A 22694-nucleotide genomic window follows, 5' to 3' on the forward strand; every position below is an offset into this window, starting at 1 on the left:
TTTCTTTTGGAGTTGCAGGGTTTTTATCTACTCCAGCACTAACATGCTTCGGGATGGGTTATATTATGAAGAGTACATGTACAGGTAAGATGTGACGCGTTGCTCGTACACCATGTCACAGTGTTCTTTCTACCTGTGAGTCCAGCTTCACTTGATGGAATGTAACCATCCCATCTTCACTGCAGCTCAGGACTCATGTTATACATCACCAACATGTTTGTCTTATGAACTGGATTTCATAATGTGTCTGTGTTGTGTGAAGTATAGTGTCTGTATATAGGCTCCTGTCATGTAGAATTCGCTGCGTTTCGGTTTACAAACGCGTTTATTCATACTCAAACCCCGGAGTAAAAAAACAACAATTATAAACAAACCCCGGAGTAAAAAAAACAACAATTATAAACAAACAACAATTATAAACAAACCCCGGAGTAAAAAAAACAACAATTATAAACAAACAACAATTATAAACAAACCCCAGAGTAGAACCGTGACTGTTGGATCGTCTTTATTAAAAGGAGGTAGTTTCAACAGGCAGAAAATGAATGGCGGCAGACCACTGTACACTTACCCAGTGCTAATCTTTAAGCCTTTCCCTAGCTCTTACACTAATCTCACGAAAGCTATCCCAAACCTTAACCTAACCCTTGTCCCTAAACTTAAATTTAAAATAACCCATTTTGACCCCTGGTGTTTTTTAGTTTCCCAGTTGATTTCCACTTTGTTCAAATATGCCAGGAAATGACCCTCTGGTCCACTCCCTGTCTGCTGAACTCTGGGACAGTTTCCTGAACACAGATTAAGTCTTGGACTAGGATAATCTCTCTTGATCGTCCTACTCTAGGACAAGGTTCTATCTGTCTGGGGAATGTACTGTCTTGTATTTCTTATTAATGACAAATACAAAGAGTTCTGTGAGAAATTATTAAAAAGTTAAATTCCACCAACTGCACGAACACAGCTACAAGATATCAGTATACAGTGGAAAGGAAAAGTAGGTGAATCTTTTTGGATTTACCTGGATTTATACATAAATTGGTCATAAAATGTGATCTTCATTTAAGTCTCAACAATAGACAAACACAGTCTGCTTAAACTAATAACACACAATTATATGTTTTCATGTCTTTATTGAACACAACGTGTAAACATTCATAGTGCAGGGTGGGACAAGTATGTGAACCCTTGGTTGACTCTACTTTGGCAGCAATAATTTTTGACCATTCCTCTTTACAAAACTGTTTCAGTTCAGCAATATTCTTGGGTTTTCTGGTGTGAACCGCTCTCTTGAGGTCATGCCACAACATCTCAATCGGGTTGAGTTCAGGACTCTGACTGAGCCGCTCCAGAAGGCATATTTTCTTCTGTTGAAGCCATTCTGTTGTTGATTTACTTCTGTGTTTTGGGTCGTTGTCCTGTTGCATCACCCAACTTCTGTTGAGCTTCAATTGTCGGACAGAGCCTAACATTCTCCTGCAAAATGTCTTGATAAAATTAGGAATTCATTTTTCCGTCTGATACCAAGCTGTCCAGGCCTTGAGACAGCAAAGCAGCCCCAAACCATAACGCTTCCTCCACCATGCTTTACAGTTGGGATGAGGTTTCGATGTTGGTGTGCTGTGGCTTTTTTTCTCCACACATAGTGTTGTGTGTTCCTTCCAAACAACTCAACTGTAGTTTCATCTGTCCACAGAATATTTTGCCAGGAGTGCTGTGGAACATCTAGATGCACTTTTGCAAAATTCAGACAGCAGTCGCTTCTTCCGTGGTGTCCTCCCATGAACACCATTATTGTTTAGTGTTTTACGTATCGTAGATTTCTGTAAGTCTTTAGCTGACACTCTAGGATTCTTCTTAACCTCATTGAGCATTCTGCGCTGTGCTCCTGTAGTCATCTCTGCAGGACGGCCACTCCTAAGGAGAGTAGCAACAGTTTTGAACTTTTTCCATTTAAAGACAATTTGTCTTACCGTGGACTGACAAACGTCACGGCTTTGAGATACTTTTGTAACATTTTCCAGCTTTATGCAAGTCAACAATTCTTAATCTTAGGTCTTCTGAGATCTCTTTTGTTCGAGGCATGGCTCACATCAGGCAATCCTTCTTGTGAATAGCAAACTCAAATTTTGTGAGTATTTTTTTTTTATAGGGCAGCTCTAACCAACATCTGCAATCTCGTCTCAATGATTGTACTCCAGGTTAACTGACTCCTGATTCCAATTAGCTTTTGGAGAAGTCATTAGCCTAGGGGTTGACATACTTTTTCCAACCTTCACTGTGAATGTTTAAATTATGTATTCAATTAAGACAAAAATACAATAATTTGTGTGTTTATTAGTTTAAGCAGACTGTGTTTTGTCTGTTCTGACTCAGATGAAGACCGGATCAAATTTTATGACCAATATTATACAGAAATCCAGATAATTCCAACGGGTTCATGTACTTGCCACTGTACCTACACACCTAATATAAACATCTCTGAAAGAACATTTATAGCGGTGTTTCTATGATTGTTTGCAGTGTTATTGATATCACTCTACCGATTCAGAACCATGTTCCCTGTCCTCAGGTGACAAAAAGCTGTCGATAGCGTACAGGTTCCAGTAACATGCTTTAAAAAATAAAATGTTGTCCCCCCCTAGGCCTTATCATCAAGCTGTCCCTCACCCTAGGCCTATGCCTTATCATCAAGCTGTCCCTCGCCCTAGGCTGTATCGTCAAGCTGTTCCTTCCAGTAGGTGGCAATGTAGAGGTTAATCCAGGCCCTGCAGTGCCTATCTCCACTCCTATTCTCCAGGCGCTCTCTTTTGATGACTTCTGTAACTGTAAAAGCCTTGGTTTCATGCATGTTAACATTGGAAGCCTACTCCCTAAGTTTGTTTTATTCACTGCTTTAACGTAGATATCATCTTAACCAACTTGCCCTCTAAATACACCTCTGCTGTTTTCAACCAAGATCTCAGCGATCACTGCCTCATTGCCTGCATCCGTAATGGGTCTGCGGTCAAACAACCTCCCCTCATCACTGTCAAATGCTCCCTGAAACACTTCAGCGAGCAGGCCTTTCTCATCGCCGTATTCGACTCTGTCAATCACCGCATCCTTATCGGCAGACTCAACATCCTTGGTTTCTCAAATGAATGCTTCGCCTGGTTCACCAACTACTTCTCCGATAGAGTTCAGTGTGTCAAATCGGAAGGCCTGTTGTCCGGGCCTCTGGCAGTCATTATGGGGGTGCCACAGGGTTCAATTCTTGGGCCGACTCTTCTCTGTATACATCAATGACGTCGCTCTTGCTGCTGGTGATTCTCTGATCCACCTCTACGCAGACGACACCATTCTGTATACTTCTGGCCCTTCTTTAGACACTGTGTTAACTAACCTCCAGATGAGCTTCAATGCCATACAACTCTCCTTCCGTGGCCTCCAACTGCTCTTAAACGCAAATATATCTAAATGCATGCTATTCAACCGATCATTGCCCGCACCTGCCCGCCCATCCAGCATCACTACTCTGGACGGCTCTGACTTAGAATACATGGATAACTACGCAATACCTAGGTGTCTGGCTAGACTGTAAACTCTCCTTCCAGAATCACATTAAGCATCTCCAATCCAAAATTAAATCTGGAATCGGCTTCCTCTTTTGCAACAAAGCATCCTTCACTCAAGCTGCCAAACACACCATCGTAAAACTGATCATCCTCCCGATCCTTGACTTCGGCGATGTCATTTACAAAATAGCCTCCAACACTCTACTCAATAAATTGGATGCAGTCTATCACGGTGCCATCCGTTTTGTCACCAAAGCCCCTATACTACCCACCACTGCGACCTGTACGCTCTCGTTGGCTGGCTCTCGTTGGCTGGCCCTCGCTTCATACTTGTCGCCAAACCCACTTGCTCCAGGTCATCTACAAGACCCTGCTAGGTAAAGCCCCGCCTTATATCAGCTCGCTGGTCACCATAGCAGCCAGCACCCACCCATAGCATGCACTCCAGCAGGTTCATCTCACTGGTCACCCCCAAAGCCAATTCCTCCTTTGGCCGCCTCTCCTTCCAGTTCTCTGCTACCAATGACTGGAACGAACTACAAACATCACTGAAGCTGGAGACTCATATCTTCATCACTAGCTTTAAGCACCAGCTGCACATTAATCTACTGCACATATACCATTCCAGTGTTTATTTGCTATATTGTATTTACTTTGCCACCAAGGCCTATTTATTGCTTTACCTCCCATATCTCACCTCATTTGCACACATTGTATATAGACTTGTTTATACTGTATGTTTGTTTTACTCCATGTGTAACTCTGTGTTGTTGTATGTGTCGAACTGCTTTGCTTTATTCTTGGCCAGGTCACAGTTGTACATGAGAACTTGTTCTCAACTAGCCTACCTGGTTAAATAAAGGTGAAATAAAAAAAGGTGACGCTCCAGAACAGACAGACAACCAATGTTCCCTAAAAAGAATTTAGGCACTGAGAAAATTTCAGGTCTACAGAGCACAACTTGAATGTTGTTAAAATTCTGTGCATATTCCAACTCGCGTTTACTGTGAACACTGAGGCTGTACCCACTTTTCGGTACAGTTTTAAGAGGCCAAGTAGGCTACTGTGCTACTAAGTAGGCTACTGTGCTACTAAGTAGGCTACTGTGCTACTAAGTAGGCTACTGTGCTACTAAGTAGGCTACTGGCTACTAAGCTTATTCAAACCTGTCTCAAAATACAACACTGCCCCTTTAGGACAAAAAAAGCTCTACCTACTAACTCGCTTTTCAAAGATGTCTAGAAATGTGCGCTCTTGTCAGAAGCAATCACTCACCTATTGTTGACTACAAATGATCTATAACTGAGCTAATAACTCACGAACTAGCAAAGGATAGCGTAGCCTAGTGGTTAGAGCGTTGGACTAGTAACCGAAAGGTTGTAAGATCGAATCCCTGAGCTTACAAGATACAAATCTGTCATTCTGCCCCTGAATCAAATCAAATGTATTTATGTAGCCCTTCGTACATCAGCTGATATCTCAAAGTGCTGTACAGAAACCCAGCCTAAAACCCCAAACAGCAAGCAATGCAGGTGTAGAAGTACGGTGGCTAGGAAAAACTCCCTAGAAAGGCCAAAACCTAGGAAGAAACCTAGAGGAACCAGGCTATGTGGGTTGGCCAGTCCTCTTCTGGCTGTGCCGGATGGAGTTTATAACAGAACATGGCCAAGATGTTCATAAATGACCAGCATGGTCAAATAATAATAATCACAGTCAGAACAGTTGAAACTGGAGCAGCAGCACGGCCAGGTGGACTGGGGACAGCAAGGAGTCATCATGCCAGGTAGTCCTGGGGCATAGTCCTAGGGCTCAGGTTCTCCGAAAGAAAGAGAGAATTAGAGAGAGCATACTTAAATTCACACAGGACACCGGATAGGACAGGAGAAGTACTCCAGATATAACAAACTGACCCTAGCCCCCCCCGACACAAACTACTGCAGCATAAATACTGGAGGCTGAGACAGGAGGGGTGAGGAGACACTGTGGCCCCATCCGATGATACCCCCGGACAGGGCCAAACAGGAAGGATATAACCCCACCCACTTTGCCAAAGCACAGCCCCCACACCACTAGAGGGATATCTTCAACCACCAACTTACCATCCTGAGACAAGGCCGAGTATAGCCCACAAAGATCTCCGCTACGGCACACCCCAAGGGGGGGCGCCAACCCAGACAGGAAGATCACATCAGTGACTCAACCCACTCAGGTGATGCACCCCTTCCAGGGACGGCATGAAAGAGCACCAGTAAGCCAGTGACTCAGCCCCTGTAATAGGGTTAGAGGCAGAGAATCCCAGTGGAAAGAGGGGAACCGGCCAGGCAGAGACAGCAAGGGCGGTTCGTTGCTCCATGGGGTCTAAAACCAGACTGAAGCATTTTGTATACATTGTTTGTCTTCAGGAAGGCAGTGAGTTGCTGCGCAACAGCCTTTCTAAAATTTTGTAGAGGAATGGAATATTCGATATAGGCCGATTTTTAGTTTTTAAATATTTTCTGGGTCAAGGTTCGGCTTTTTCAAGAGAGGCTTTATTACTGCCACTTTTAGTGAGTTTGGTACACATCCGGTGGATAGAGAGCCGTTTATTATGTTCAACATAGGAGGGCCAAGCACAGGAAGCAGCTCTTTCAGTAGTTTAGTTGGAATAGGGTCCAGTATGCAGCTTGAAGGTTTAGAGGCCATGATTATTTTCATCATTGTGTCAAGAGATATAGTACTAAAACACTTGAGTGTCTCTCTTGATCCTAGGTCCTGGCAGAGTTGTACAGACTCAGGACAACTGAGCTTTGAAGGAATACGCAGATTTAAAGAGGAGTCCGTAATTTTCTTTCTAATAATCATGATCTTTTCCTCAAAGAAGTTCATGAATTTATTACTGCTGAAGTGAAAGCCATCCTCTCTTGGGGAATGCTGCTTTTTAGTTAGCTTTGCGACAGTATCAAAAATGAATTTGGGATTGTTCTTATTTTCCTCAATTAAGTTGGAAAAATAGGATGATCGAGCAGCAGTAAGAGCTCTTTGATACTGCACGGTACTGTCTTTCCAAGCTAGTTGGAAGACTTCCAGTTTGGTGTGGCGTCATTTCCGTTCCAATTTTCTGGAAGCTTGCTTCAGAGCTCAGGTATTTTCTGTATACCAGGGAGCTAGTTTCTTATGATAAATGTTTTTAGGGGTGCAACTGCATATAGGGTATTGCGCAAGGTTAAATTGAGTTCCTCAGTTTGGTGGTTAACTGATTTTTGTCCTCTGACATCCTTGGGTAGACAGAGGGAGTCTGAAAGGACATCTAGGAATCTTTGTGTTGTCTGTGAATTTATAGCACGACTTTTGATGTTCCTTGGTTGGGGTCTGAGCAGAATATTTGTTGCAATTGCAAATGTAATAAAATGGTGGTTCGATTAAAAAAAACATTAAGATCCACAATATTTATTCCAAAAGTAGGTCCAGAGGGACAAAAGTAGGTCCAGAGGGACAAAAGTAGGTCCAGAGGGACAAAAGTAGGTCCAGAGTATGACTGTTGCAGTGAGTAGGTCCAGAGACATATTGGACAAAACCCACTGAGTCGATGATGGCTCCGAAAGCCTTTTGGAGTGGGTCTGTGGACTTTTCCATGTGAATATTAAAGTCACCAAAGATTAGAATATTATCTGCTATGACTACAAGGTCCGATAGGAATTCAGGGAACTCAATGAGGAGCGCTGTATATGGCCCAGGAGGCCTGTAAACAGTAGCTATAAAAAGTGATTCAGTAGGCTGCATAGATTTCATGACTAGAAGCTCAAAAGATGAAAATGTCATTTTTATTTTTTTTGTAAATTGAAATTTGCTCTTGTAAATTTTAGCAAAACGTCCGCCTTTGCGGGATGCACGGGGGATATGGTCACTAGTGTAGCCAGGAGGTGAGGCCTCATTTAACACAGTAAATTCTTCAGGCTTAAGCCATGTTTCAGTCAGGCCAATCACATCAAGATTATGATCAGTGATTAGTTCATTGACTATAATTGCCTGAACAAGGCTGTTAACCCACTGTTCCTAGGCCGTCATTGAATTTGTTCTTAACTGACTTGCCTAGTAAAAAATATTAACAAAATGTACACACGTGGATACATGCAGCTCTCGCTTTGATCTCAAAACAAGCGCATCTACTCACAACCGCACATGCTGTAAACACAGTCCAGTTCAAAGTGAATGGCGCAGATCCATATATGGCAATAGTGTATTTGCATATAGACCTCCTGCAGCTCTGATTGTATGTGCTGCACAGGTCTGTAGAGTACTGGCTGAGTCATGCGTGTCAATGCAATAGAATCCTAGTTCGATGTGTTCTGCCTACAACAAAATCCCTTGCATAGTTTTTGTTATGTTGCATTGAAAGTGGCTCATATTGTGTTGATTTCGATCACAATTGCCACATTAAAGGTAAACGTTGATAGTGTTAACAGAGAACTCTAGAACAGTGGTCACAAACGTTATCTGAGTTGAGATCACATTTTTGAACTCCTATGCAACATTAACCAATTAAAGAGTGCAGTATGATAACAAAGCTATGATACAGTAATGTGCAGGAGGCTGCTGAGGGGAGGACGGCTCATAATAATGGTTGGAATGGAGCGAATGGAATGGCATCAAACACACAGAAAGCATGTGTTTGATAACATTCCACCGATTCAGCTCCAGCCCTTACCACGAGCCCATCCTCCCCAGCTAAGGTGCCACCAACCTCCTGTTAGTCACATGCTGCAGCACATTCTTACTTGATTGGAGATGTGGCACAAAGCAGAATAACATACTCAACTCTGAAATCGTCATACTAAAGTAATGGGTACAGGGTTGAAAAAAACAAGAGAATAATTTATAAGTCTTAGAAGTTGGGGGGGAAAAACAGCCACATCTTGCACCTGTTGAATGGCAGCAGTGACAGGATTTGTTCGTATAGGCCTTAGCTTTGAGCAATGAGCACCCTCCTGTGGTAACTAGTGTAATTACATTCGTGCTTGGAAGCAACAGCAACGAAACACAGAGAGAGAGAGCAGAGCAGAGCATTCGAGAGCAGGAGGGAGAACCGTCATAAACACTCTTCTCAGGGAGGGAGAAGCCCAGAGCTGGAGGGCAGGAAATGCTGGAGGAGACCGGGGTTGCATCCCATATGCCACCTTATTCCCTAAATAGTGCACTACTTTTGACCAGAACCATTTGGGAATGGGATGCCATTTGAGGATGCGCACAGAGACCGGGGCAGACCAGGGCAACTCTCTCTGTTTGCCAACACAGCCCATGGTCCTGTTTGTGATTATGGACCCTGGAGGTTTGTGGACACTAACTGACCAACTAAACTGTTGTTTTTTTGTGTGTGTGTGAGTGAGAGAGAGAAACAGACAGACAGCGAGAGAGACACAGACAGAGAGAGAGAGCTATAGAGAGACTCAACAGACAGAGAGAGCTATAGAGAGACTCAACAGACAGAGAGAGAGCTATAGAAAGACTCACAGACAGAGAGAGGGAGAGCTATAGAGAGACTCACAGACAGAGAGCTATAGAGAGACTCACAGACAGAGAGAGAGCTATAGAGAGACTCAGACAGAGAGAGAGTGTTGTGCAGTGTTTCTCTCTGTCACTGCTCCAGCAGCATACTTCCCCAGCGCATGGATACAGACCACACAGACAGGACCTGATTCCCATCGTCAGGACAATGGCCGCCCAGCAGCCAATCAGGGCTCTAGAAGACCCGTTCTGCAAGCTGATTGGCTGCCTGGCCCGAAGCCTGTTGTGGAATGCCCATCCTTAACCCTTTCACTACCACACACATTTCACTGCCTCTTCTCAGCAAACCATCTTTGTCACAAATCTTATTTCCTTTCAGAGCCATACACATATATAGTTGTCTCCTTTTCCTTATGATGTGATATGCTGTGCCTATACTGCAGCAAATTCAGGAAGTAGTCCCAATAGCATCTCAAACCTTATCACTGTGTTGGAAAGTCCAACATCTTAGCGATTAGGACCAAATCTTTGGATAAGGTGGCTAGGTGATGTCCTCCTTATGCTACAGTATTATAATGATTGTACATGTAGCCTTCTATCTATACCCAGTCCTGTCAGATGAGTGTTTGCAAAAAAACAACTGAAATATCACATTTACATACAGTTGAAATCGGAAGTTTACAGTCACTTAGGTTGGAGTCATTAAAAGTCGTTTTTCAACCACTCCACAAATTTCTTGTTAACAAACTATAGTTTTGGCAAGTCGGTTAGGACATCTACTTTTTGCATGACACAAGTAATTTTTCCAACAATTGTTTACAGACAGATTAGTTCACTTATAATTCACTAAATCACAAATCCAGTCGATCAGAAGGTTACATACACTAAGTTAACTGTGCCTTTAAACAACTTGGAAAATTCCAGAAAATTATGTCATGGCTTTAGAAGCTTCTGATATGCTAATTGACATCATTTGAGTCATTTGACTCTTGTGTGTGTGATTTTTACTTGAAATAAAACATCAGTGAGAGAGACAGACAGCATCACATAGGTTGAGTCCCAAAGGGCACCGTATTCCCACATATGTAATATATATATATATATATATATATATATATACAGTGCCTTGCGAAAGTATTCGGCCCCCTTGAACTTTGCGACCTTTTGCCACATTTCAGGCTTCAAACATAAAGATATAAAACTGTATTTTTTTGTGAAGAATCAACAACAAGTGGGACACAATCATGAAGTGGAACGACATTTATTGGATATTTCAAACTTTTTTAACAAATCAAAAACTGAAAAATTGGACGTGCAAAATTATTCAGCCCCTTTACTTTCAGTGCAGCAAACTCTCCAGAAGTTCAGTGAGGATCTCTGAATGATCCAATGTTGACCTAAATGACTAATGAGGATAAATACAATCCACCTGTGTGTAATCAAGTCTCCGTATAAATGCACCTGCACTGTGATAGTCTCAGAGGTCCGTTAAAAGCGCAGAGAGCATCATGAAGAGCAAGGAACACACCAGGCAGGTCCGAGATACTGTTGTGAAGAAGTTTAAAGCCGGATTTGGATACAAAAATATTTCCCAAGCTTTAAACATCCCAAGGAGCACTGTGCAAGCGATAATATTGAAATGGAAGGAATATCAGACCACTGCAAATCTACCAAGACCTGGCCATCCCTCTAAACTTTCAGCTCATACAAGGAGAAGACTGATCAGAGATGCAGCCAAGAGGCCCATGATCACTCTGGATGAACTGCAGAGATCTACAGCTGAGGTGGGAGACTCTGTCCATTGGACAACAATCAGTCGTATATTGCACAATTCTGGCCTTTATGGAAGAGTGGCAAGAAGAAAGCCATTTCTTAAAGATATCCATAAAAAGTGTCGTTTAAAGTTTGCCACAAGCCACCTGGGAGACACACCAAACATGTGGAAGAAGGTGCTCTGGTCAGATGAAACCAAAATTGAACTTTTTGGCAACAATGCAAAACGTTATGTTTGGCGTAAAAGCAACACAGCTCATCACCCGGAACACACCATCACCACTGTCAAACATGGTGGTGGCAGCATCATGGTTTGGGCCTGCTTTTCTTCAGCAGGGACAGGGAAGATGGTTAAAATTGATGGGAAGATGGATGGAGCCAAATACAGGACCATTCTGGAAGAAAACCTGATGGAGTCTGCAAAAGACCTGAGACTGGGACGGAGATTTGTCTTCCAACAAGACAATGATCCAAAACATAAAGCAAAATCTACAATGGAATGGTTCAAAAATAAACATATCCAGGTGTTAGAATGGCCAAGTCCACGTCCAGACCTGAATCCAATCGAGAATCTGTGGAAAGAACTGAAAACTGCTGTTCACAAATGCTCTCCATCCAACCTCACTGAGCTCGAGCTGTTTTGCAAGGAGGAATGGGAAAAAATGTCAGTCTCTCGATGTGCAAAACTGATAGAGACATACCCCAAGCTACTTACAGCTGTAATCGCAGCAAAAGGTGGCGCTACAAAGTATTAACTTAAGGGGGCTGAATAATTTTGCACGCCCAATTTTTCAGTTTTTGATTTGTTAAAAAAGTTTAAAATATCCAATAAATGTCGTTCCACTTCATGATTGTGTCCCACTTGTTGTTGATTCTTCACAAAAAAATACAGTTTTATATCTTTATGTTTGAAGCCTGAAATGTGGCAAAAGGTTGCAAAGTTCAAGGGGGCCGAATACTTTCGCAAGGCACTGTATAGATATATATATATATATTACATATGTGGGAATACGGTGCCCTTTGGGACTCAACCTATGTGATGCTGTCTGTCTCTCTCACTGTTTTATTTCAAGTAAAAATCTCACTTTAGCTCAGATTACATACATGATTCATCACTTTAAATGACAGTTTGACACTTTTAGGGGTTCACATTTGAAGGACACATGCTATTGACCAAACTGTATATGAAGTATTGGGGGTCATGTTATATGAGATATCTGGAAGTCAGGGATACACATATACAGGTGACCAGACCTGAACCAGACAGCACCTTGTGTGTGTGTATGAGAGAGAGAGAGACTGACTCTACCTTATGAGTGGCAAACTGACTATTCAAAATAAAAAAGGTTTGTCACTATTGGACACTGTATGTGTTTATACATTATAATTGCAGCAGTGCATGCGTCATCCAGATTTTTAGTGAATGCTGAAGCTCAGTCAGGACTATGGGTGTGTGGAGGTTATTTGGGCTATTTGTGGCAAAGACTTAGATCATAATCGGCTAAGGAGCTCAGCAAGACTCAGGACACACACACACACACACACACACACACACACACACACATGCACATGCAATAAAGCATATAGCTATGAACAGAATTGCCAGGAAACCAAACATTGAATTGAGTTGAATTCTATCTCAGGCAGAAAGGAGCGTTTGAAGTTAGGAAAGATTCCTCTCATGACCTCTTCGAGACAGAATGCTAAATAAAATGTTATTTTAACTTAACGTACTGGTTGTCCGTGCGCTTGGTACTTTTTGGCGGTAGGAATGTGAGACAATATATCTACAGGAAAGTATAATTACATCAACTTTTCAAAGCTCTGGTGATACACTCAGATTTCTATGACCTGAATCATGTGCAGAACCATGTAAACACGTGCACGAGCTCGGCAAGTATGCGTGTGTCTGGTGCATGTGTTTTTATACACCAGATGAAGGCAATATGAAAGTACTATCAGCACTTTGAGCAGGTTATGTAATTATACTTTCCTGTAGATATATTGTCTCACATTCCTATCACCAAAAAGGACCTGACAGAGAACCGGTAAAGTACTTTAAAATGTAATTTTATTAAACATTCTGGCACGTTGAGGTCATGAGAGGAAATGTTCCTGATTCAAAAGCAATTTTCTAGCCTGACGTAGATTTCAATGCAATTCTACACTGGGTTTCCAGGCAATGAAGAGGATTGTGTGTGTGTTTACTTTGAATGTTGAACTAGACTTGAACATTTGAGAACATAAAATGAATAATAATATTATTTGATAGGTATTCGGAACATGATTGTGAATCTACCCTGACTGTCAACCACCACCAACTTGTGTGCTTTTACTCATAACCAACTACGAATTCCCTCTTGTGTTGTCACGCCCCGCCAACTTGGCATCAGGGAGGATTCAGGGAGGATTCAGATTGCGGATCTTGGCTGGATGTTTCGCAGGAGGATAGCTAGCACGGAGAGGAGGGGACAGTAACTTCAGCACCCACCCGGGGGTAAACAGCGACAAGGCCACCCAAGTGCGGCACACTAATCGTTTTAGTCAGAACTAGGTGCTTATCAGTTTTAACAGTTGTCGATGTTTGTAGATATTTTGCCCTATGATTGTCACGTTAGTAAGGAGGAGGTGAATTCTCGCCGCCGCCATCTTTGGAAACTGATTGGGAGGAGTGGAGAACTTCGTTGGCTGACTGGTTTATTAAACCAGCTATTGGTAGTTATTTTCAGGGCCTCGACTGGCCTTACGTTGTACACACATTACACTTGTTTTTCGGGTTGACCAAACACAACGAGTCTGCATCGTACAAACCTGGAAAGGGCTAGCTAACAAAACTCCAATCTGTGCTCCACCTCCAGACTCGAGTCAGTTTGTTGCGCCCTTCCTTGCCTTGTTGGACATTTGCTTCCTGTTATTCTACCTGAACCTGGCCTCTGACAGGTAAGTGTCCGCTGTGCATTGAAGCCAACTTCTGCTGGTGAGAAATGTGTTTATCTGGATAACTTGCCGTCTAGCTAGGCTTCTTAGTTAGCCAACTTGATCAGCTGGTTAGACAACATCATTAAATACTGTAGTTAGTTTACGACGTGGATGGTTAATGTTAGCTCGATGACATCCAACGAGCTAACTTTAGTCAGAGAGGAATGTTTTGCTCTAACGTTTGTGAATTGGGGAATGATAACTAGCTACATGGCTAACTAGCTACATGGCTAACCGTTGATAAGCTTATGAAGCGAAGGTCTCCTTTTTAAACTTGTAAACAATTCAATGGCAGCTAACTGACAAGACAGATTGTCAAATGCTGGGAAGGACATGGCTAGCTAGTTAACGTTCGTCCAGCGATAAATGCTACAGCTAACGTCTGCTGTTTTACTAGCCAGATAGCTAACTAGCGAATCCTCTCCGAATGTAGACAGGTAGTTTTGATGTGACACTCCCTGGTGTGTTTTTTCCTCACTGTAAATCATGGCTGAGGCGATCAGAAACACAGCAGTAGCTTCACGACCAAATGTCAACCACTCCAGTCTAAACTGTGAACTGAATATAGCGCTAGTTATGTCCTAAGTGTTGCTAGGTTTAATGTTTACAGTCAGCAAACAAGCAACTTGACAAATCTATTGTCGTTTCGGGTATTGTCTTTCTTGGTACGCCTGCATTCATTCCTGGCGGTTGCTAGCTTGTTTGTGGGCAGTGACGCGAGTCACATTCCTAATTTCTGTGTTGACATTGCGTTACATTCTTTCTCGGCCTTGACTATCTATGCCTGTTCGCCAGCATTGCACACTCCAGATGGTGACAAACTGTATTTAATGGAAAACAGCTCTAAATATCGATTTATTTTGTTAGACAATGGCATTTGTTAGACAATGACATCCTAAGTGTAAGTTGGCAACAACTCCCCATCACACCCTTCCTACACATTAAGGTTGGAGGTGTTGGGAATGACAAAGCAACAACACTTTTTCCCCGTTAACAATGCACACCTTTTGCATTGATTTAACAACATTGCTTTCAAACACTTGGCTTTCTAGGAGTTTGAATGTACAGTAGGCTATATCACAACCAGCGACAGACTGTCCTCACATCTGCACTCAATGATTTGAAGTTTCGTCCATCACTCAACCAGTGAGAGTTTAAATAAAACTGTATTTGTCACATGGGCCGAATACAACAGTGAAATGCTTACTTACAAGCCCTTAACCAACAATGCAATTTTAACAATGCCAACAATACCAACAATGCAGGGGCACCGGTTAGTCGAGGTAATTGAGGTAGTATGTACATGTAGGTAGAGTTATTAAAGTAACTTCATAGATAATAAACAGAGAGTAGCAGCAGTGTAAAAGGGGGAGGGAGGGGGGCAATACACATAGTCTGGGTAGCCATTTGATTAGCTGTTCAGGCTTGGGTGTAGAAGCTGTTGAGAAGCCTTTTGGACCTAGACTTGGCGCTCCGGTACTGCTTGCCGTGTGGTAGCAGAGAGAACAGTCTACGACTAGGGTGGCTGGAGTCTGTGACAGTTTTTAGAGCTTTCCTCTGACATCGCCTGGTATAGAGGTCCTGGATGGCAGAAAGCTTGGCTCCAGTGATTTACTGGGCCATACGCACTACCCTCTGTAGTGCCTTGCGATCAGAGGCCAAGCAGTTGCCATAGCAGGCGGTGAAGTCTGGTATGGATTTTAGCTATAAGGGTAAGTCGCGTCATAGTTTAGCTACAAGGGTAGGTAGCGTCATAGTTTAGTTACATGGGTCGGTAGCTACATGGGTCGGTAGCGTCATAGTTTAGCAACAGTTGAAGACGGAAGTTTACATACACGTTAGCCAAATACATTTAAACTCAGTTTTTCACAATTCCTGACATTTAATCCTAGTAAAAAGACCCTGTCTTAGGTCAGTTAGGATCACCACTTTTATTTTAAGAATGTGAAATGTCAGAATGATAGAGTGATTTATTTCAGATATTATTTCTTTCATCACATCCCCAGTGGGTCAGAAGTTTACATACAATCAATTAGTATTTGGTAGCATTGCCTTTAAATTGTTTAACTTGGGTCAAATGTTTTGGGTAGCCTTCCACAAGCTTCCCACAATAAGTTGGGTGAATTTTGGCCCATTCCTCCTGACAGAGCTGGTGTAACTGAGTCTCATTTGTAATCCTCCTTGCTCGTACACTCTTTTTCAGTTCTGCACACACATTTTCTATGGGATTGATGTCAGGATGTTCTGATGGCCTCTCCAGTACCTTGACTTTGTTGTCCTTAAGCCATTTTGCAACAGCTTTGGAAGTATGCTTGGGGTCATTGTCCATTTGGAACACCCATTTGCAACCAAGCTTTAACTTCCTGACTGCTGTCTTGAGATGTTGCTTCAATTTATCCACGTAATTTTCCTTCCTCATGAAGCCATCTATTTTGTGAAGTGCACCAGTCCCTCCTGCAGCAAAGCACCCCCACAACATGATGCTGCCACCCTCGTGCTTCACGGTTAGGATGGTGTCCTTTGGCTTGCAAGCCCTCCCCCTTTTTCCGCCAAATATAACGATGGTCATTATGGCCAAACAGTTCTATTTGTGTTTCAGGCCAGAGAATATTTCTCCAAAAAGCACAATATGTGTCCCCATGTGCAGTTGCAAACCATAGTCTGGCTTTTTTATGGAGGTTTTGGAGCAGTGGCTTCGTCCTTGCTGAGCCGCCTTTCAGGTTATGTCGATATATAGGACTTGTTTTACTGTGGATATAGATACTTTTGTACCTGTTTAGTCCAGTATCTTCACAAGGTCCTTTGCTGCTGTTCTGGGATTGATTTTCACTTTTCGCACCAAAGTACCTTCATCTCTAGGAGACAGAACGCGTCTCCTTCCTGAGCGGTATGACGGCTGCGTGGTCCCATGGTGTTTGTGCTTGCATACTATTGTTTGTACAGATGAATGTGGTACCTTCAGGTGTTTGGAAATTGCTCCCAAGGATGAACCAGACTTGTGGAGGTCTACAATTTTTTTGGCTGATTTCTTTTGAATACATAAAATATAGATTTAAAAAAATGGAAACACCATTGCCTTGGCTATGCCAAGGCTGCGTTGTATGCCATTGCCTTGTGAGTAAATCTGAGCTGAAAATACAAATCCGTTACCAAATTCGTTCAGCCATTTCACAATTTCTTTTTGTTTTTATTTAAACGTTTTGATCATTTGTGTACTTTATGACATTTGACTGGATTGTTTGGAGCTAGTAACATACGCATTTCAGAGGTCTCCCGAGTGGCGCAGCGGTCTAAGGAATGCAGTGCAAGCTGCGTTACTACATATCCTGGTTTGATACTGGGCTGTGTCGCAGCCGGCCACGACCGGGAGACCCATGACGCGACACACAATTGGACCAGCGTTGTCCTGGTTAGGGGAGGGTTGTCCCATCGCGCTCTAGCGACTCCTGTGGCGGGCTGGGCACATGCTCGCTGACACGGTCGACCAGTTGTACGGTGTTTCCTCCGACACATTGGTGCGTCTGGCTTCCGGGTTAAGTGGGCAGTGTGTCAAGAAGCAGTGCGGCTTGGTTGGGTTGTGTTTCGGAGGATGAGCGGCTCTCGACCTTCGCCTCTCCAGAGTCCGTAGGGGAGTTGCAACGATGAGACAAGATTGTAACTACCAATTTGGATTCCATGAAATTGGGGATAAATAACAAGAAACAAAAGCATTTCACTGCACCCTATTTAACGTTGCTAAACTGTGTACGACCAATACACTTTGATTTGACTAGTGATGTGGTAGCATAGTAAGAGTTAGGCTAAACACTGGCTTTATCCTAATGACAGAGGAGCGTGTGTGGTGTGTGTGTGTGTGTGTGAGTGAGAGAAGGGCTAAATCCTCGTACGTTTGTCTCTCTACTGTGACTGTGTCCATGGACTGTGTTTTATGCACTGATTCAGGCCAGAACTGCTGTGTTGATTGGATGACAGCGTTTGCTCCCTACTTTCTCTGTTCACGGGGTGTGAATCATATAGTATGTTGATTGGTCAGTTGTCTTTTTACTCTCTGGGTTCATCCTGTACACACAATAAAACCTATTGTTCTACTTAGTAAATAGTTGCCTCAGTTTTCTATGAGCTTTTTGAATTTCCAACATGAGCATTTAAAAAAAAAAAAGTGTAATATATCAACCTTTTTAGTGTTTTACAAGCACTAATATATTAGGTACAGCATCATTATTTTTGTTGCTTGGATCCAACTTCCATTTGATCAATTCAAGAAGGGTTATTATACATTTAGATTGACCTGATTAGTTACTTTCAGTGAACTTGTCTTAATGTTGAACATTTTCCGTTTCAACCCCCTTTTAGCAGAGATTGATGAGCACGGTGCTCATTCCACTAGCAGTAACTGGGCTTAGAACTGTAAGCATTGCCTCTGTCATTGAAAGTGGTGCGCATGACCTTAGTGATGGTGGGAATGGGTCGTCTCAACGTTGAACGTCAATCTGTCCGAAGGTTTTGATATGACTTCATCGTGATCCATAGCACCTCATACCACAACAAACTGCCTAACACTAATGTGTAAATATACTTTTCTTTCTTCAAATAGATCCTATTTTATTTTTTATTTTTGTATTTTTACGTGATGGCAGAAATATTGTTTCATATTTACCATATACTAAATAATATATGTGTGACATTTTGATTTTTACAATGGACCATTATCATGCACCTGTCTGGAAAGAGGGTCAGGGGGAAAAATACATGACCATCTCTGCTCTTAAATAGTGAATGGAGGACGCTTTTCCCGTGGTTCATTTTTATGCCAGCCAGATTGTTTATATTTACAACAGGAGTATAACCTGTGTGCTTAATATTAGGAAAGTTGAAAAATAAATCTAATGGGCCTAACCTATAGAAAGCTGATGGGATTCTCCTCTTTTTAATCAAGGCTGTCACTCTGTTCTCGCGCAATTGCAAAGCCTATGGAAATGTTGCGCAACATGAGCTCATGGGCTCTCATGATGTGTTTTTTGATAAGATTTTCGATTGCATTTGCATTGACGTCAGAGTGATTAGAGGGACAATAGAGTGCTGAGTACCAGGCAGTTAGCAAGTTTGGTAGGCTACTAATGACCATCAGCAGCATCAGAGCTTGAAGAAGACTAGTTACTGTGACTATGTGGTCATGTGGAATTTGACTGCCTTCATGACTCATGGCTGGCGGTAATACGGTCAGTGTAACAGCCCCTGTAGTGCGTATGGCCCAGTACATCTCTGGGGCTGAGTTCCCTGCCATCCAGGACCTCTATACCAGGCGGTGTGAGAGGATAGCCCTAAAAATTGTCATAGACTCCAGCCACTCAAGTCATAGACGGTTCTCTCCTACCGCACGACAAGCGTGGAACCAACAGAATCCTGAACAGCTTCTAACCCCTAGCCAAAAAGACAACCAAATAGCTACCCAGATGAACTATTTAGCAAACTATTTAACAATCTGCATGGACCCTTTTGCACTAATATTTTGACTCATCACATATGCTGCTGTTACTGTTTATTATCTATCCTGTTGCCTTGTCACTTTATTCCTACATACACCATCGTTCAAAAGATTGGGGTCACTTTAGAAATTTCCTTGTTTTTGAAAGAAAAGCACTTTTTTGTCCATTTGAAATAACATAAAATTGATCAGAAATACAGTGTAGACATTGTTAATGTTGTAAATGACTATTGTAGTTGGAAACGGTTGAGGACTTGTGAGGCGTCTGTTTCCCAAACTAGACACTCTAATGTACTTGTCCTCTTGCTCAGTTGTGCACCGGGGCCTCCCTCTTTCTATTCTGGTTAGAGCCAGTTTGCACTGTTCTGTGAAGGGAGTAGTACATAGTGTTGTACGAGATCTTCAGTGTCTTGGCAATTTATCGCATGGAATAGCCTTCATTTCTCAGAACAAGAATAGACTTAGAAGAATAGAATAGAATAGAAGTAAGTTATTTTGTTTCTGGCCATTTTGAGCCTGTAATCGAACACACAAATGCTGATGCTCCAGATACTCAACTAGTCTAAAGAAGGACAGTTTTATTGCTTCTTTAATCAGAACAACTGTTTTCAGCTGTGCTAACATAATTGCAAAATGTTTTAAAAATGATCAATTAGCCTGTTAAAATAACAAACTTGGATTAGCTAACACAACGTGTCATTGGAACACAGGAGTGATGGTTGCTGATAATGGGCCTCCGTACGCCTATGTAGATATTCCATTAAAAATCAGACGTATCCAGCTACAATAGTCATTTACAACATTAACACTGTCTACACTGTATATCTGATTAATTCGATGTTTGTGTGTGAATTCAATTTAAGAGCTTTATTGGCATGGGAAACATGTTTACATTGCCAAAGCTAGTGAAATAGATAATAAACAAATATCACTCACAGAAGTTCCATAAAGAATAAAGACATAAAATCTCTCTCTCTCCTCTCTTTTTTTTCTTATTTATATATATATCCCTAACCCATAATGGTGTGTGCTTTATTGAGAGCTCTGCTGTGTTGATTTGCACATCAGAGGCTAATGTTTCAGTCCCAGAAGAAATCCGTGCACACACTTATCAATACAGTCAATGAAACACACACCACTCATCAATACGTGACTTAATGACGCACACACACACACTGAATCCCTCACTGCACTCTGACCCCACTTCTCTCTCTCATTAAGGCAATAGCCTAGTTTAAACCTGGATGTTAAATCAATGATCAATCCACATGATGTTTGTGCGTCTGCTCGCCCAGGCCAGTAGTGTCCAGTAAATTTACCAGGTGTAATTTAATGTAGTGAGTTTAGAACAATTTAATGACCAACTCATCAATCTACCACAACTTTCCCCTAGCCTCGCAGTCGTTTTGATTCGATAAAATTACATGACATTTTACTGCATAAGACCACTCCCATTTATTTTTTTTAAATTTAATTTATTTAACCTTTATTTAACCAGGAAGGGCTCAGAGAGCGCCCTGGCCAAGATGGGCAGCACCAAGTCATTACAAAAAAATTACAGACAGACAACATGAAAAACTACAAGTAATCCAGTAAAAACCATTGAAATCACAAGAGTATAAAACAGCAAATTAATAAAATTGACAGGTCAGGGAATCAGCCTCAATCTTTCATCAATGATTTAAAAACACCAATCGGGACAAATTCTTCCAGTTTAAAAGTATTTTTTTAAGGTGTTCCAAAGACGATGGCGCAGAGTACATAAAAGCCCTTTTTTCCAAATTCAGTTCGGACATTTGGAACAGTTAGCAGGATAAAGTCCAGCGAACGAAAAGTACCCACAACATTTCTGAACAATAAAAATGCACAAATAAAAAGGTAGTAAAAACCAAAATGTCTTTGTAAATAAAATAATTATATGGACACTCCCATGCTGTGCACAATAGGCTGGGGATGAGGTTAATCTGAGTGCGAGGCAATGTTTGATCCGATGTTTCTCCAGCGGAGTAACAAAGCTGTTCCCGTCTCATATTCTTCCTACTTCCTCTTCCCCCTTCCTCCAGGTGCCCATGCTCCGGCCCCTCTGGCTCCTCCCCACTGGCAGATGAGTTGTCAGCTGCTCTGGCGTAGACCCAGCTGCGCTCCAACGGCCAGATAGTCTGCTGGCCCCTCCTCCTTTCCCCGCCCTGCCGGGAGACAGCGAACTACATTACCCAGCATGCCCTCCACTGTGCGGGCGGGCAGTCTGAAGGACCCGGATGTAGCCGAGCTGTTCTTCAAGGAAGACCCTGAGAAACTGTTCTCTGACCTCAGAGAGATAGGTCATGGCAGCTTTGGAGCAGTCTACTTTGTATGTACACACTCAAACATGCACATCACACACACACACACACACTCTCAAACATCACTCAAACATGCAAACACACACACCGATTCCTGTGCTGTAATAGTCCTGCTGTTCCACCTGTGTTCTCTCTGTGTCTAAGGCCTGTGTGTTTACTTTGTCTGTGTTATAAGGCCTGTGTTCGTGTTCTCTGCCTGTGTATGTTCCGTGTCTAAGGCCTGTGTGTTCTGTGTCTTAAGGCGCGGGATGTGCGAACTACCGAGGTGGTGGCCATCAAGAAGATGTCCTACAACGGGAAGCAGTCCAACGAGGTGAGACCGACTGCTACACACACACACACTCTCCCCGATAGGTGAGACCGACTGCTACACACACACACACACACACACACACACTCTCCCCGATAGGTGAGACCGACTGCTACACACACACACACACTCTCCCCGATAGGTGAGACTGACTGCTACACACACACACACACTCTCCCCGATAGGTGAGACCGACTGCTACACACACACACACACACACACACTCCCCGATAGGTGAGAGCGACTGCTACACATCCCCCCCTGTCTTCCTTTAGAAAGTTTATTTAAACAGAAACACTTCTGACGGCACACTTGAGAAATGTTACACTGCACCAGATTGAGTACACACACTCTCCCCGATAGAAATATGTGAGCTGAACACATTATCTCCAAGGTCACCCCACGGCTCTCATACACTTTCACTTTCGCCTCGCTCTCCTCGTAATTTCAGATTAGCTGTAATCAGATTACACCTAATCTGTGTAGGAAGAAAAGCACCCCAGTAGACAGACACACAGACACCATTCCGGATGTGTCACGTATGAGAACATACCCTTAATGGAGACTTACAGAATTCTCTGTATATTTTGTGTTCATTCAGAGTGATCTGAGTAGTCACTCTGCACCCATCTCATTTCCCCAGGTGTGTTGGTTGAACCAATAACTCATTTGTAGTTTCACCATGTCTTTCTTTATATGGCTTGTTCTTCATTTAAAAAAATATATAATTATTATCTTTTTACGCTCTCCCTCTCTCTTTCTCTCACTCT

General features: G+C 42.5%; 1 protein-coding gene across 4 annotated transcripts in view; it reads left to right on the top strand.

Annotated features, from left to right (window-relative positions):
• Positions 1-13170: 13170 nt before the first annotated feature.
• LOC110510234 (serine/threonine-protein kinase TAO1-B) overlaps positions 13171-22694 on the top strand; it is a 49151-nt gene continuing 39627 nt past the window's right edge. For 2 of the 4 annotated variants that reach the window (XM_036967348.2, XM_090226482.1), the window contains exons 1-3: positions 13171-13748; positions 21336-21622; positions 21856-21927. In XM_036967348.2, the coding sequence (XP_036823243.1) occupies positions 21491-21622; positions 21856-21927 (204 nt within the window). In that variant the 5' untranslated portion in view covers positions 13171-13748; positions 21336-21490. The remainder of the gene's footprint in view (positions 13749-21335; positions 21623-21855; positions 21928-22694) is intronic. The other 2 variants (XM_036967349.2, XM_090226481.1) reach the window with 2 other exon arrangements.

Source organism: Oncorhynchus mykiss, chromosome 29, assembly GCF_057628025.1.
Source record: "Oncorhynchus mykiss isolate SJ-2025 chromosome 29, ASM5762802v1, whole genome shotgun sequence".
Classification (NCBI taxonomy): domain Eukaryota; kingdom Metazoa; phylum Chordata; class Actinopteri; order Salmoniformes; family Salmonidae; genus Oncorhynchus; species Oncorhynchus mykiss.